This window comes from Ovis aries, chromosome 2 (genome assembly GCF_016772045.2).
Source record: "Ovis aries strain OAR_USU_Benz2616 breed Rambouillet chromosome 2, ARS-UI_Ramb_v3.0, whole genome shotgun sequence".
Classification (NCBI taxonomy): domain Eukaryota; kingdom Metazoa; phylum Chordata; class Mammalia; order Artiodactyla; family Bovidae; genus Ovis; species Ovis aries.
Genome location: NC_056055.1, coordinates 140,518,740 through 140,533,454, shown reverse-complemented (window position 1 = coordinate 140,533,454; position 14,715 = coordinate 140,518,740). Strand labels below are relative to the sequence as shown.

At 40.5% G+C, this 14,715-nt stretch overlaps 1 protein-coding gene across 2 annotated transcripts in view; it reads left to right on the top strand.

Annotated features, from left to right (window-relative positions):
• NOSTRIN (nitric oxide synthase trafficking) overlaps positions 1-14,715 on the top strand; it is a 65,952-nt gene extending 51,237 nt beyond the window's left edge. The window contains exons 11-16 of one of the 2 annotated variants that reach the window (XM_004004626.6): positions 2,602-2,710; positions 5,530-5,618; positions 8,586-8,711; positions 9,916-10,027; positions 11,135-11,224; positions 14,500-14,715. In XM_004004626.6, coding sequence (XP_004004675.2) covers positions 2,602-2,710; positions 5,530-5,618; positions 8,586-8,711; positions 9,916-10,027; positions 11,135-11,224; positions 14,500-14,636 — 663 coding nt within the window. In that variant the 3' untranslated portion in view covers positions 14,637-14,715. Of the gene's footprint in view, positions 1-2,601; positions 2,711-5,529; positions 5,619-8,585; positions 8,712-9,912; positions 10,028-11,134; positions 11,225-14,499 lie in introns of both variants that reach the window. The other variant, XM_012134786.5, reaches the window with a different exon arrangement.

Genomic DNA, 14,715 nt, shown 5'->3' with positions numbered 1-14,715 from the left:
AACAAAGATAGAGATGAAAGTGGGAAGGAAGATTTGATTATATGGGGAAAGTACTTTTTTTCTTCCAAATAGTGTAAGTGATCCCCGAGATGAGACAATGTACAATAAAACACATCTGTTACTTTCTTGTGAAAATACCTCTGTAAGCGAACCTGTCAATAAAATTAGGGTCATTCTCCTTGACAATTTGACTAAGGTCCTTTTGAAACATAAAGAAGCAGCCATAATGGTTTATCTTTAATTGATGTGCCCATGGGAAATTTTGGTTTTTAGGTCATTTAATTGCACCAGAACTAATGACTATGTATGTTTTCTAAGAGAATGGACTGATTCTCCAACTGGGAGAATAAGCTTGTCCTAATATCCTTAATATTCCTGATGCTTTTCAATTATGCTAGAGAAGACTCTTGAGTCCCTTGGACTACAAAGAGATCAAACCAGTCAATCCTAAAGGAAATCAACCCTGAATATTCATTGGAAAGACTGATGCCGAAGCTGAGGCTCCAATACTTTGCCCATCTGATGTAAAGAGCCAACTCATTGGAAAAGACCCTGAATCTTTCCCTGCTGGGAAATTTTGAGGGCAGGAGGAGAGGAGGGGGAGAATAAGATGGTTGGATCACTGATTCAATGGACATGAACTTGGGCAAACTCTGGGAGACAATGAGGGACAGGGAGGCCTGGTGTCCTGCAGTCCATAAGAAAGAAAAAAGTCAGACACGACAGTGACTGGACAACAGCAATAATGTTCTTAAAGCAAAACACCTCCAAAATCTAACTTTATAACTTTATAGATGTTAGCAGTAAGTGTAGACTGGGTTTTATCGAGTGCTGCAAAATTCACATGGACTAGGGTAAGACAGTGAAGAGGAACTAAAAAGCCTCTTGATGAAAGTGAAAGAGGAGAGTGAAAAAGTTCGCTGAAAGCTCAACATTCAGAAAACTAAGATCATGGCATCTGGTCTCATCACTTCATGGGAAATAGATGGGGAAACAGTGGTAACAGTGTCAGACTTTATTTTTTTGGGCTCCAAAATCACTGCAGATGGTGTTTGCAGCCATGAAATTAAAAGATGCTTACTCCTTGGAAGCAAAGTTATGACCAACCTAGATAGCATATTCAAAAGCAGAGACATTACTTGGCCAACAAAAGTCCGTCTAGTCAAGGCTATGGTTCTTCCTGTGGTCATGTATGGATGTGAAAGTTGGACTGTGAAGAAAGCTGAGTGCCGAAGAATTGATGTTTTTGAACTGTGGTGTTGGAGAAGACTCTTGAGAGTCCCTTGGACTGCAAGGAGATCCAACCAGTCCATCCTAAAGAAGATCCTGGGTGTTCATTGGAAGGACTGATGTTGAAGCTGAAATTCCAAAACTTTGGCCACCTGATGCGAAGAGCTGACTCATTTGAAAAGACCCTGATGCTGGGAAAGATTGAGGGCAGGAGGAGAAGGGGGCGACAGTGGATGAGATGGTTGGATGGCATCACTGACACAGTGGACATGGGTTTGGGTGGACTCTGGGAGTTGGTGATGGACAGCGAGGCCTGGCGTGCTGCAGTTCATGGGGTCGCAGAGAGTTGGACACGACTGAGTGACTGAACTGAACTGAACACAGCATATAGATTAAATATTTTAATCTCATTATATTTTTATAAAGGCTATTACAGTATTCTCTTTGCTCTAAATTGTCACGCTTCCCTTTCTTCAGGACAATCTTTCTAAAGCTATTCTCTCCACCAATATTTAGGGTCCCAGTCTTTCTCCTTCCTTTTCAGATAAGTCCTGACTCCTCCACTTCCATCCTCAGTCATCAGTTTTCCCTCTTTCTCCAAGATTTCTGTCTCTACTGCATTCATGATCAGCCACCACCCCCCCACCAGACCTAACACCTTTTTGTTTTTGCACACAAAGGTTTTAATCATTTTAAGTTGCATATCACTATAGGACATTTGCTCTTTGACTTGTTGCTAGGCATTTACACTGTGTCCTAACATCTTTATTCTTTCAGTTCGGGAAATAATGCTTATGAAAGCTCTCACATAATTAATAGTTCTCAATCTACAGGATAAAATTTCTACTTCAGCCCTCAAATCTGACCTAAACTACTTAGATAATTTTTTTCTCTGACTGTATTTGCTCAAGCAACTGGTATGTTTATTTTTTATTTCACACAAATCCTCCCTCTATCCTTTGCTTGTGCCATTTCTCCTGTAAGGAGTAACTTCTGCCCTCCTTCCCCTCAACTGAAAGGTCCTGGTTAAATCAGCTAGTCTTCTTAAAGCTCTCGTGCCCCTGACCTTGGTGAGCCATGCACGTCTATGAAATAGCTATAGTAACATTCACTTTCCAAGGGTGATTTTTTCTGTTAAAGTAAGTTCTTGGCTATATACTTACCAGTTGTGAGCAAGATGTCTTCTTATTAAGCAGGTCTAGAAAAGTAAAACTATCTGTGGAAAACCAAAGATTATCCTGGCTTTATTATTTTTTTCCCCTTCCATTAAGTTAACTTAGAATGTAGCAGTGAAAGTCTCAGTGCAACTAGGAGTAGCAACTCTTCCTTTTTTCCACTGAAATTGTTAAACTTCCTTCTTTTTTCCTAAAGGAAGAAGATCCTAAAAATGCAATGAGTAAAGAGCGACAGACATCTTCAATAAAATCAAAACTGTTGAGACTGCAGAAAGATATTGAAAAAGTCTCGCGAGACCAAGAAGGTATGTAACTATCTCTTTGATTGGCCTGGTGAGGGAAAGTATTCTATCCTGAGGTTTCATTCAGAGTTGGGGTGTTTCTGCTTTTGCTGACTGGTGCAGGGATCATCTCATTTAAAGGACCAAATGTCAGACCTAATTTGTGTGAATAAAGAAAAATTTTCGCTCAAAGGAGAGAGCAAACAAAAATTAAACATGACATTTTGGTCCATCTGTGAGATTTTTATAAGTACTATACCACCGTTTCTAGAAATGTAACATTTTACTCTGTTCCTGAAATTGGCTGACATGAAGGACAATTAGTTTGGATTAAAACATAGTAAACCTCCTAGGTGGTTTACTTCCCAGGTGGCGCTAGTCGTAAAGAACCTGCCTGCCAATGCAGGAGACCCAGGTTCGATCCCAGGGTTGGGAAGATCCCCTGGAGAAGGAAATGGCAACCCAGGCCAGTATTCTTGCCTAGGAAAGCCCAAGGACAGAGGAGCCTAGTGGGCTACAGTCCCTTGGGTCGCAAAGAGTCAGACAGGACTTAGCAACTAGACAACAAAAACCTCCTATGTACAAGGCTTCCATTTATTTATTTTTCCCATATTAGTTTATATTATTCCATTGGAGGGGTGTTAATAGGTGATTTAAGATTTTTTTAATTAATTTATTTTGTACTGAAGTATTATGGATGTACAGCACTATCTTAGTTCTAGGTGCACAACTTAATGATTCAATATTTCTGTACTTTACAGAATGATCACCACTTGCTTGTTTTTAAAGCAACTTGCTGTGATTTATGTCTGAGAGTGTTTTGCCTATGTTCTCCTCTAGGAGTTTTATAGTTTCTGATCTTACATTTAGATCTTTAATCCATTTTGAGTTTATTTTTGTGTGCGGTGTTAGAAAGTGATCTAGTTTCATTCTTTTACAAGTGGTTGCCCAGTTTTCCGAGCACCACTTGTTAAAGAGATTGTCTTTACTCCATTGTATATTCTTGCCTCCTTTGTCAAAGATAAGGTGTCCATATGTGTGGATTTATCTCTGGGCTTTCTATTTTGTTCCATTGATCTATATGTCTGTCTTTGTGCCAGTACCATACTGTCTTGATGACTGTGGCTTTGTAGTAGAGCCTGAAGTCAGGCAAGTTGATTCACCTCCCAGAATGCTGGAAATAAAAGCAAAAATAAACAAATGGGATCTAATTAAAATTAAAAGCTTCTGCACAACAAAGGAAACTATAAGCAAGGTGAAAAGACAGCCTTCTGAATGGGAGAAAATAATAGCAAATGAAGCAACTGACAAACAACTAATCTCAAAAATATACAAACAACTTATGCAGCTCAACTCCAGAAAATAAACGACCCAATCAAAAATGGGCCAAAGAACTAAATAGACATTTCTCCATAGAAGACATACGGATGGCTAACAAACACATGAAAAGATGCTCAACATCACTCATTATTAGAGAAATGCAAATCAAAACCACAATGAGGTACCACTTCACACCAGTCAGAATGGCTGCGATCCAAAAATCTGCAAGCAATAAATGCTGGAGGGTGGAGAAAGGAACCCTCCTACACTGTTGGTGGGAATGCAAACTAGTACAGCCACTATGGAGAACAGTGGAGATTCCTTAAAAATTGCAAATAGAACTACCTTATGACCCAGCAATCCCACTGCTGGGCATACACCGAGAAACCAGAATTGAAAGAGACATGTACCCCAATGTTCATCGCAGCACTGTTTATAATAGCCAGGACATGGAAACAACCTAGATGTCCATCAGCAGATGAATGGATAAGAAAGCTGTGGTACATATACACAATGGAATATTACTCAGCCGTTAAAAGAATTCATTTGAATCAGTTCTGATGAGATGGATGAAACTGGAGCCGATTATACAGAGTGAAGTAAGCCAGAAAGAAAAACACCAATACAGTATACTAACACATATATATGGAATTTAGGAAGATGGCAATGACGACCCTGTATGCAAGACAGGGAAAGAGACACAGATGTGTATAACGGACTTTTGGACTCAGAGGGAGAGGGAGAGGGTGGGATGATTTGGGAGAATGACATTCTAACATGTATACTATCATGTGAATTGAATCGCCAGTCTATGTCTGACGCAGGATGCAGCATGCTTGGGGCTGGTGCATGGGGATGACCAGAAAGATGTTATGGGGGAGGGAGGTGGGAGGGGGTTCATGTTTGGGAATGCATGTAAGAATTAAAGATTTTAAAATTTAAAAATAAAAACTAAAAAAAAAAATAAAGCAACTTGCTGAATGATGTGAAAAGCGTTCAAATTAAATCCTATGCTTAGAGGTTAGGTATGTTAGAACATGAAGAAGCTCATAAGTGCCACAGATAATGAAAACAATCTCATACGTGGGATTCTGATATGTGGAGCTTGTTTTTTGTGGACCCGAGAACACTATTGCATTGTAATACTTGATAGGAAATCCAAGAGAGCAAAATGTTTAGAAATGTAAACACCAGCAGAGGAGAGCTTAAGATCATGGTAAAATGTTAGGGAACTGCCACAGAATGGATCTACAAGAAGGATTCAAAGCTCATCCTGAGTCTTTCATCTTGAACAACAATCAAGACTCCTTAAGCACCAGTATTTCTCTAATGTCATTAAATGAAGGTACAGGTCACCCATTCAGTAAAATTTAGCAACAACTACATACACAAGCAGCTCCAGCCATTCGGGAAATGCTCCAGGAATCGGTTCTGGGCTCTGGCTCCCTCTGAGTGTAACCACCTTTAACCCCTGCCCCTCCAGGACTGACCAGTGGTGACTGGCAGTATGATTTCACTTGCAGGCTTGGAACGAATGCTGAGAGCCTACTCCAGCCACTCCTCCTTCTCAGACTCAGAGAGCGAAAAAAGCACAGCAGCCTTAATGGACGAGGTAAATATTTGCAGAGTGCAGTTTGGTAGATTTAATGCTGAAGGAGCTATTTGGGGAACGCCTGTGTTCTGGCCCATTTGACCTCTGTTTGCCTTTCCTTTCTCATGACACAGAACAGTCTAGTCAGAGAGCTTGTATGGTCAGCTCCTTGACAAGTGGTTTGAGGAATCTGGAAAAATCCAGCTACTTAGAGATGTTTGCTTTAGTGTCCTCCCAGGGCAAGGGGTGGAAATGTGCCTAAAATAAAATCCCTCCCCCGCTCCCAGCATAGAATCACTGTCAAGGTCTGGAAATCATGTGTGCTATCTCAGTTAACAGATGTGACTGAAACACAAACGCAGGGTCTGCTTTCAGAAAGGCCTGCATCCGGATCTACCTCGGCCAGTTACAGGGACCTGGGACAGGTTCAGTTTTCTCATCTTGGAAGGGGGGATGTTGGTACTTAGCTCAAAGGGGTTTTGTGAGGTTGAAACAGTATTTAGAAAATGCTAGCACAGTGCACAGAGGAGAGCTGAAATCCTGGTAAGTATTATAGAGATGCCGTTTTCCATTTATCCCTGAGCCAACATCAGGGTCTTCTGAGAATACTAGGGGAAAGGAGAGATGTGGATGTAGGGGAAAGGGAGATGGCTGTTTAGGGTGTGAGAGCTTCCAGGGAAACAAGGAGAAAAACCTCAGAGGCCAAGGTCATTGTGAGGGGAGAGGAGGTGCCGTCAGCGGAGGTAGGGAGCGGCACTTTTTGCCGAAAGGCTGGACTGCAGCAGCACCCAGACATTTGTTGCAATTGATGGGCAGTGTGACCTCTTCAGAGGAGCCCACATTATAAAAAGGTTAGCAAAGGCCCATGAATTTTATACAGGAATAAAAACAAATACTGTGACCTGTGTGTGGCAAGGTACACAATTTGTTATGATTGGAAGGAAAGCTGATTGGGGTTAATTTGAGAAGAATTCAGGAAGAGATTAAATTTTTAGCAATGTTTTGAAGGATCCAGGAAGCTGGGCCAGTTTTCCTTTCCTTGCACGTAGCCTATCTAACACTCTCGTAAAAAGTACATACCTAATAAATTCTGTCCGAAGAACGATTTCAATAGTCCTTTGGTAAAAATAGACAGACGCAGCCAGGTATTGTTTATCTGTTTTTTAGCAGCAGCTTCCTTTAGTGCAGGTGCTGTTTCAGGAATAAACCTGACACTTTTTGTGAAAAGACAGGCCTGAATTCTGTTCACTTGGGAACAGAGGTCTAATATCCTTGCAGTGACATATGGCTACCATTTTTATAAAATTATAAAACAGACTGAAAGACATTTTCTGTGACAACATAAAATGTTTGGTTAACTAATTCAGTGTAAATGATATTTACCAAAAGGAAATCATATGAAGCATTTTATGATGGCATTAATTTATAAGTTTATTTCTTTGGGTTCTTGCATAGCGTTTTGTCATTAATATAGAATATGTATTAGGATCTTCCGGGCACACAACTGGCCTGATTCACACAATGGAGGATGCAAGATGGGAGATGATCTAACCCCTGAATTTATAGTGTTTAGGATCTAGTGATGAAGCAAAAAGGGTCTTCAAATAGTGGATGCCAAATATCTGTGTCAGAAATTATACACCCCCACATCTGGGGGAGGGAAACTATTACCAGTAATGGTGGTAGATTGATTTTGTCTTAGGCAGGGGAGGTTTCTTGCAGGGGAATCTCTATTTCCTATTTCATTGGCTCTTGGTCCAGCGCCATATTTGAAACAAGAATGTTGGCAAGCCATATTCTCTGAGAAATTGTTGCAGAAACTGAAAGTGTATGGGGCAGATATTGTCTTTGGATACCAGAAGGAACACACCACAGAACAGAGAGACTTGCTCTTGATGTTCCCAAGTGCAGACTGGATCTAAGGCTAGAAGCCACGGAGGAGCTGTGGATTGCACCTTAGGTGCACCTGCCCGCTGTGCAGTGAATGGTTCCAAGGACTACTGGAGGTGTTCGGTCCATGGCTGTGGTCCCCTGATAGGGATGTTAGGATTATGAATCCCAGGCTGCAGACTTCCCTGGCAGTCCAGTGGTTCAGACACCTCGCTTCCACTGCAGGTGGCACAGGTTTGATCCCTGGTCGGGGAATCAAGATCCTGGATTTCCGAGTGGCACAGCCAAAAAGTAGAAAGAAAAAAAAAAAAAAAGGAATCCCCAGTCTGGAGATGTGGAGAAGGGAGAGGCAATGGTGAGGAGAATGTTGGATAAGCAGACTCTTTCCAGTATTTAGATTCTGTGCTTTGATTTACCTTGACTGACCACAACTTGCCAGAGAAGTCAATATAAAGTTTTAGTTCAAGGTCAAATTGAAAACGGAGAGACTAATAGCTTTAGTTTCACTCTTTATTTTTATATTCAAATAGCCCAGAATATTGTTTCTAGTTTTCAGAAGTGTTACTGCAAACTTTCCAGGTAATATAAGACCTCACCTCTTCAAGAAATAATAACACCACCAACAAAAACCCTGCCACACATCATTTTAGTTTGATTCTGATGACAAGAGTCTATTCTCTTCTTTATGTTAAGTGCCCATGGCTCCATTGCCTTTCTTCAAAGCCCCCTGAAAGCCTGCCTTCTGGAATCAGCACTTACTATTCTCTTTCCCCATTCCTCAGCAGAAAGTTAAGTAAAACTCTTCTTTGTCACAAAATGATGAGTAATATACCTATCAAGCTTTCTGGTTTACCTTTTTTACAAGGTTCCAGAATAAGACACACTCAACAACTAAGGCTTTCTTTAGACTTCTTAAAGGGCCTATTATTTTTCTCTCTTTAGCATTTTCTGCAAATGAATTGCACATGAGTTGAATGTGTACTTTTCTGAACCTCTTTGTCATCTTGGAAGTTATCCTGATGTCCCTTTATCCAGCCACAGTGAGTTGTGCCTCCTTCTCTAGAAATTTACTCATGTGGTCAAATGCTGTTTCCACAGAATAGCTTGAAACTAGACCTTCTGCAAGCAAACTCCTATAAACTCTCATCCGTGTTAGCAGAACTTGAGCAAAGACCTCAACCCAACCATCCCTGTAGTAACTCCATCTTCAAGTGGAAAGAAAAGGTAAACATTTAAGAGGCTGGTTATAATTCCTTGACTGGCCTCGTTGGGTAGAGTGACTCAAAGCAGCATCAGGGCAAAAAAGCTGTTATGAATTATATATGCCATATGCTCAAATCTCCAATTGCACAATTTTAAGATAAATTTAATTATTTTTTGAGCACAGTAACAAAGACTAAACACAAATGAACAAACTCTTTGTATTCACAGGTAAATTAATGAGTTAAAAATACTTTGGGTTCCTTCTTCCTTCTCATTTTCTAAGTTTATCCTTTGAACATGCTCTTATAGTAAAATTTCTATTACAGACCTAAATTGTAAGATTTTGTGATAAGCAGTAGTCTCATCCATTTAACATAGTACATGATGTTGATAATGTGTGAGCACAATTAAAAGGTTCACACACATGTATTAATGCTTTCCCAGTGTTTCACTCTAGGCATTGATGAGCATGTGAGTATACACGGTTAGCTGTTTTCCATTTGCTACCAGAAGAGGGAGCTGTAACTACCTTGTGATGAAGGGACAGTTGTCTTTCTGAGACTTGAGCTCTACAAGGGCCTCAGTCATTTACAAAGTCATGATTATTTCACTTGCATCAAAACCAATTAAAGTTGAATTTATAGAAGGAATGGTGTAAATATTACTTGGCTTAAGGCTGCAGGTCAGAATTGCAAACACAGGCTATAAAATATAGTAATATCTAATTCTAAAGGAGATCAGTCCTGGGTGTTCTTTGGAAGGACTGATGCTGAAGCTGAAACTCCAGCACTTTGGCCACCTCTTGCAAAGAGTTGACTCATTGGAAAAGACTCTGATGCTGGGAAGGATTGGGGGCAGGAGGAGAGGGGACGACAGAGGATGAGATGGCTGGATGGCATCACTGACTCAATGGACGTGAGTCTGAGTGAACTCTGGGAGTTCATGATGGACAGGGAGGCCTGGCGTGCTGCAATTCATGGGGTCGCAAAGAGTAGGACACGACTGAGCGGCTGAACTGAACTGAATTCTGAAAATATTACAGTTTCAGTAACAAAACCTCACTATAGTAGGATTTAGAAATGTATTGAATGATTTCTTTATATCCTTCACCCAATAATTAAAAAACAGTTTCCGGAGGAAAACAGTTGCAGAAGAGTTACTTTTCTCAAATACTTCTGTTGACAGCGCTGTTAAAAATGTCTTTTCCCACCTATTCAAACAGCAGCAGACACATAGTTCTGTGAGAATATCTCGGCCTGTACTGACGAAGAGATTAGAGAATATTGTGAACAGGGCATCTTCTGATGGGCAGAGAATTCCAAGTCCTTCGTCTACAGGTAATCTCATGACCAGAATAATTCGAGGCTGGGTCCTATCAGTAAAGCACATTGCCAAAATTATATTTTATTTTCAGAACCACATTGATATAAATTGGCTCAAGGAAATTAACATTTCAATCAGGACTGATTAATTTATTAGAATGTGTAGCTTTCTGTGCAAATGTCATCCAAAAGATGGGATGGACTCAAGAAGAATGCAGGTGGGGGAGGGGGGGAAGAATTCGCTAATGTTTTAGGGAAGGTACCCCCAGTCCCCAGCATCCATGTTATTCAGACAGCCTCAATTTGTTGTCCACACGCTCACCCTGGAAACATGGTGAGGAGCTCTGCAGCCCTGTCTCCACAGCCTCCTCCAAACTGCCAAAGAAACCCTGTCCTCTGCATGAGAAACATCGCGATCCCAAAGCCTACTGGCTTTGTTCAGTCACTTGACTTTGGTCATTTGTCCATCTACCCCCACTGCCTTTTACCTTTCAACCCCCCAGCCATACACACACACATCCACACAAGCACGTTTCATTACCCATTATTTTTCAACTATAGTATTACCACAACCTCGACTCTCTAGGTTCTTGATTAGAACTTGGCAAAAATGAGTTTCAGTCAAACCCAGGCCACTGTAGTCCACCTGTACATTAAAGACCCATGGTTGCATAGTTTGAGAAACAGTTCCCTAAGTACCTGGGGATAATGGTAGGAAGCTCCTGCTCCAATATATTCCTGATGGGAAAAACAAGTGTGGGTTTTCCAAGACACAAATACAACATCGGTCAACACAGATTGGCTGATATGAAATTCACATGGAAAACAATTTAAAACTGTCATCATTATTATTACTACTACAATAATTTTTGTCTCTAGACTTATTTTCTATATTATAGCTTTGGAGTATATAATATACATAGTTCATTCTCATAGTACCTACATCAGAAATGGTTACTGAATCAAAGAATGAGTATTATGTACAATGATAAACTTTCCTTTGGGGGAGATTTCAACATATTCAAGCTCTGCACGATGTGGTGAAAACAAGACCACTTTCTCACTGTGTACATCTTGCCTACTGACCCAGCATTAGTCACTAAAACTTGATCCAACTTGCAGCCTCCGGTGTAACCCAGCTCGGCAATGGTCTTTGCAAGGCCTTATATTCTTTTCAAGCCAGGCAAGATGATGAATTGGACTTGGAAAAAGGTAAGAATCATTCTCAAATAGTTGACTTGCCTTCTCACGTGAAATCTTTAACTTGACTATAACCTTTGTCTTAGCTTTTAAAGTTAGTACCCTGTTAAATCAGTTCAGGTTTATAATCACCCTTCTTAGAAGATAGATAAGCACACCAAAAAGAAAGCTCACATAATAAAAACAGCTGATATCTATGCGGTATTTACCAGGTGCCAGACATTCCTGCAAACACACTGTCCAATTTAATATTCACAAAAACCTTTTGAGGTAGGTATTATTTATGCCTGTTTTATGAGTGAGGAGACTGAGACGTAGAAATGTGAAGTACTTCGGTTAAAGTCACTAGCAGTCGAGGCTCAGGATTTGAACTTGGAAATCCAGTCACACTGTTAATCACAGTACTCAGTTGGGGTAGAATATCAGTAATGGACAGTTATCAGAGGCGCAGCCCCACCTTTTTCCTTTTTAGAAGCTACACATACTGGAGTGTGATGTCACTTCCTCTCAATGGCTTAAGCTAAATGCCAGTTCTAGAACCTGGGTCAGAGGACTCTCAGCTTAATATTTCTCCTATTTCTCTCTCAAAAAGGGGTTTTACAACTAATCAAAGGAATCAGATCCCCTTCTCCATGTCACAGATTTTTGTTTAACATCGGAAGGTATGTAAGGACAACCTCAGATATGCAGATGATAACACTCTAATGGCACAAATCAAAGAGGAACTAAAGAGCCACTTGATGAGGGTGAAGGAAGAGAGTGAAAAAGCTGGCTTAAAACTCAATAGCAAAAAAAACTAAGATCGTGGCCTTCAGTCCCATCACTTTATGGCCAATAGAAGGGGGAAAGGTGGAAGCGGTGACAGATTCCCTCTTCCTGAGCTCTAAGATCACTGCAAATGGTGACTGCAGCCATGAAATTAGAAGACACTTGCTTCTTGGCAGGAAAGCTAGACGGTGTGTTAAAAAGCAAAGACATCACTTTTCCAGCAGTGCTCCATGTAGTCAAGGTTATGGTCTTCCCAGTAATCATGTATGGATATGAGAGCTGGACAATATAGAAGGCAGAGAACCAAAGAATTGATGCTTTCAAATTGTGGCGCTGGAGAACTCTTGAGAGTCGCTTGGAGAGCAAGGAGATCAAACCAGTCAATCTTAAAGGAAATCAACCCTGAATACTCTTGGGAAGGACTGATGCTAAAGCTGAAGCTTCAATACTTTGACCACTTGATGCGAACAGCTGACTCTTTGGAAAAGACCCTGATGCTGGGAAAGATTGAAGACAGATGGATAAGAGAGCGACAGAGGATGAGATGGTTGGATGGCATCACCGATTCATTGGACGTGAACTTGGGCAAACTCCGGGAGATAGTGAGGGTCAGAGCAGCCTGGCAGGCTGCCGTCCATAGGGTCACAAAGAGTCAGACACAATTTGGTGACTGAACAACAAGGGGTTGTGAAAACCTCAAGATTATTAAATGAGAAAAGGATAGCACCTCATCTTTGTATGTCCAGTTAGCAACCACGTTCGAATGTTAAGCTAAGGCAGAGATCTGGAGATGAAAAATGTTAGTGAGAAAGAATTGTGCCATAGGAGAAAACTTACATTCCATGACCAGGCCACAGCACCCAGAATCAACAGAAAGTCAAAATGGATTTAACAGTTAAACAACAGGGACACCACCACATATTTGCTATTGGTTCATGGGTGTTTCCTTTTCAGTTTGCCAGTCAGAGTTCTCCACGCAGTTACTTTACCTTGTAGCTCAGAAATAAGTAAAGACAAGAAAAAAAGAAATAGAAAGTAGACCCCACTCCTGCTTTCATCTGAAACCAATGTTGCCTTTAATTTAAAAGTTTTAAGTGTTATAGAAGTCACTTTGTTAGTCATCACACCATCCTAAGACTACCTATATCAGTGAGTAAATGAAATGCAGTTTACCCACTTTCCATATGAGTTAAAACACATATCCCAGATGCCACCTACAACCCAGGATCCTGAGTTTGAGTTATATAGTTAACACCTTAAATTGATCATCTTGTTTGTCTTCGGTTCTCTGTTGGTTGCAAAGCCTACTTATACATTATATCCCAAGTGGGTTCTTTAAATGGAATGACATGTTGGTGTCTTAGGGAAGCTGAAGATAAAATTTTAAATTATTTGTTTTTGTTTTTTTTTTACATTTTTACTTTGTGACCATACCTTGAGGCACGTAGGATCTTAGTTCCCCAACAAAGGATCAAACCCGCGCCTCTTATATTGGAACCGTGGACTCTTAATTACTGGATGGCCAGGGTAGTCCATAAATTATGTGTTTGAATTCTAGTAGTGGATTGTGTCAATCTATTGACCTGAGAGAATACATTAGACAGAGTTTCTAGACTGAGAATGATCTATTGCAAGAAAAGATAGTGATGTGGCCAAGGAAAGATAGAAGGGGGGTCGACAGTCTCCTTTGCCTTGGAAAGAAAATTACTGGGGAGAAAAGTGAAAGAAAAAAAAAAAACTGAAAATGACTTTGTGATGATGCTAAAGATCAAGTAGCTCTTGGATCCTGAAGGAAGGGGATGTTTCCACTTTGACGTACAGGACGCAGCCAGAGAGAAAGGACTCTCTCACAAGACGGGGACTAGTGTTTTTATCTTGTTTTTTAATAGAGAATTAGAGAAGAGCCATGTGTTTCCTAGGAATTCCATTTACTTCAATCATTACTTGAAAGGAGTATTGTCTTCAAATTGATATTTTATTCAAATTATCTAAATTGTTGAACAACGGGTTATATTATTGTGCAAAGCTGTAGGTTGGAACTTTGGGCTATGAAGCTGGCACACACAGTGAAGAGAAGCTGCTTTGATCTAAAGAAAATTCTGGTAGCCAAGACATAATCTTAACAGTCAGCATACCAAACTATGGTGCCCCCCAACATGAGGAACCCTTAAAACACAGACACCAAGAAGAGTTTGGTGACAACCCATCAGTTCTATCCAAAGTGAACCAGGCAGCACAAGGACATAGGATCCAAAGTGATTTTGTTTCTAATCAAACTACCTTATGGCACAACTCAGTCGTCCATTACCTAACTTTTTAATATTCTCTGCATTCTGCCTGCTTCGTGCAGAGGTGGTCAGTAAGTTTTGCTTTGTCTGAATCACCTGCAGAAAAGTGATGCTACCTAGTAACTCCTTGAAAGCAGAATCTCCTTAAAAACTATCTTAACTGATCAAACTCGGGAAGGTATTAATCGCAGGAACTCACTTGTCTAACTAAATGTATGTGCGTTTTCACAGGCGACATCGTGACGATATACAAGAAGAAAGATGAAGGATGGTGGTTTGGCTCTTTAAAGGGAAAAAAGGGTCATTTTCCTGCCGCTTATGTGGAGGAGCTTCCTTCAAATGCCGGGAACACAGCTTCACAAGCATGAGTGAAATTCTGAAGGCATCATCTTACACACTGTTAATTATACAATGTGATGCAAATAAAGGGAAATGCTGTCATCTTCA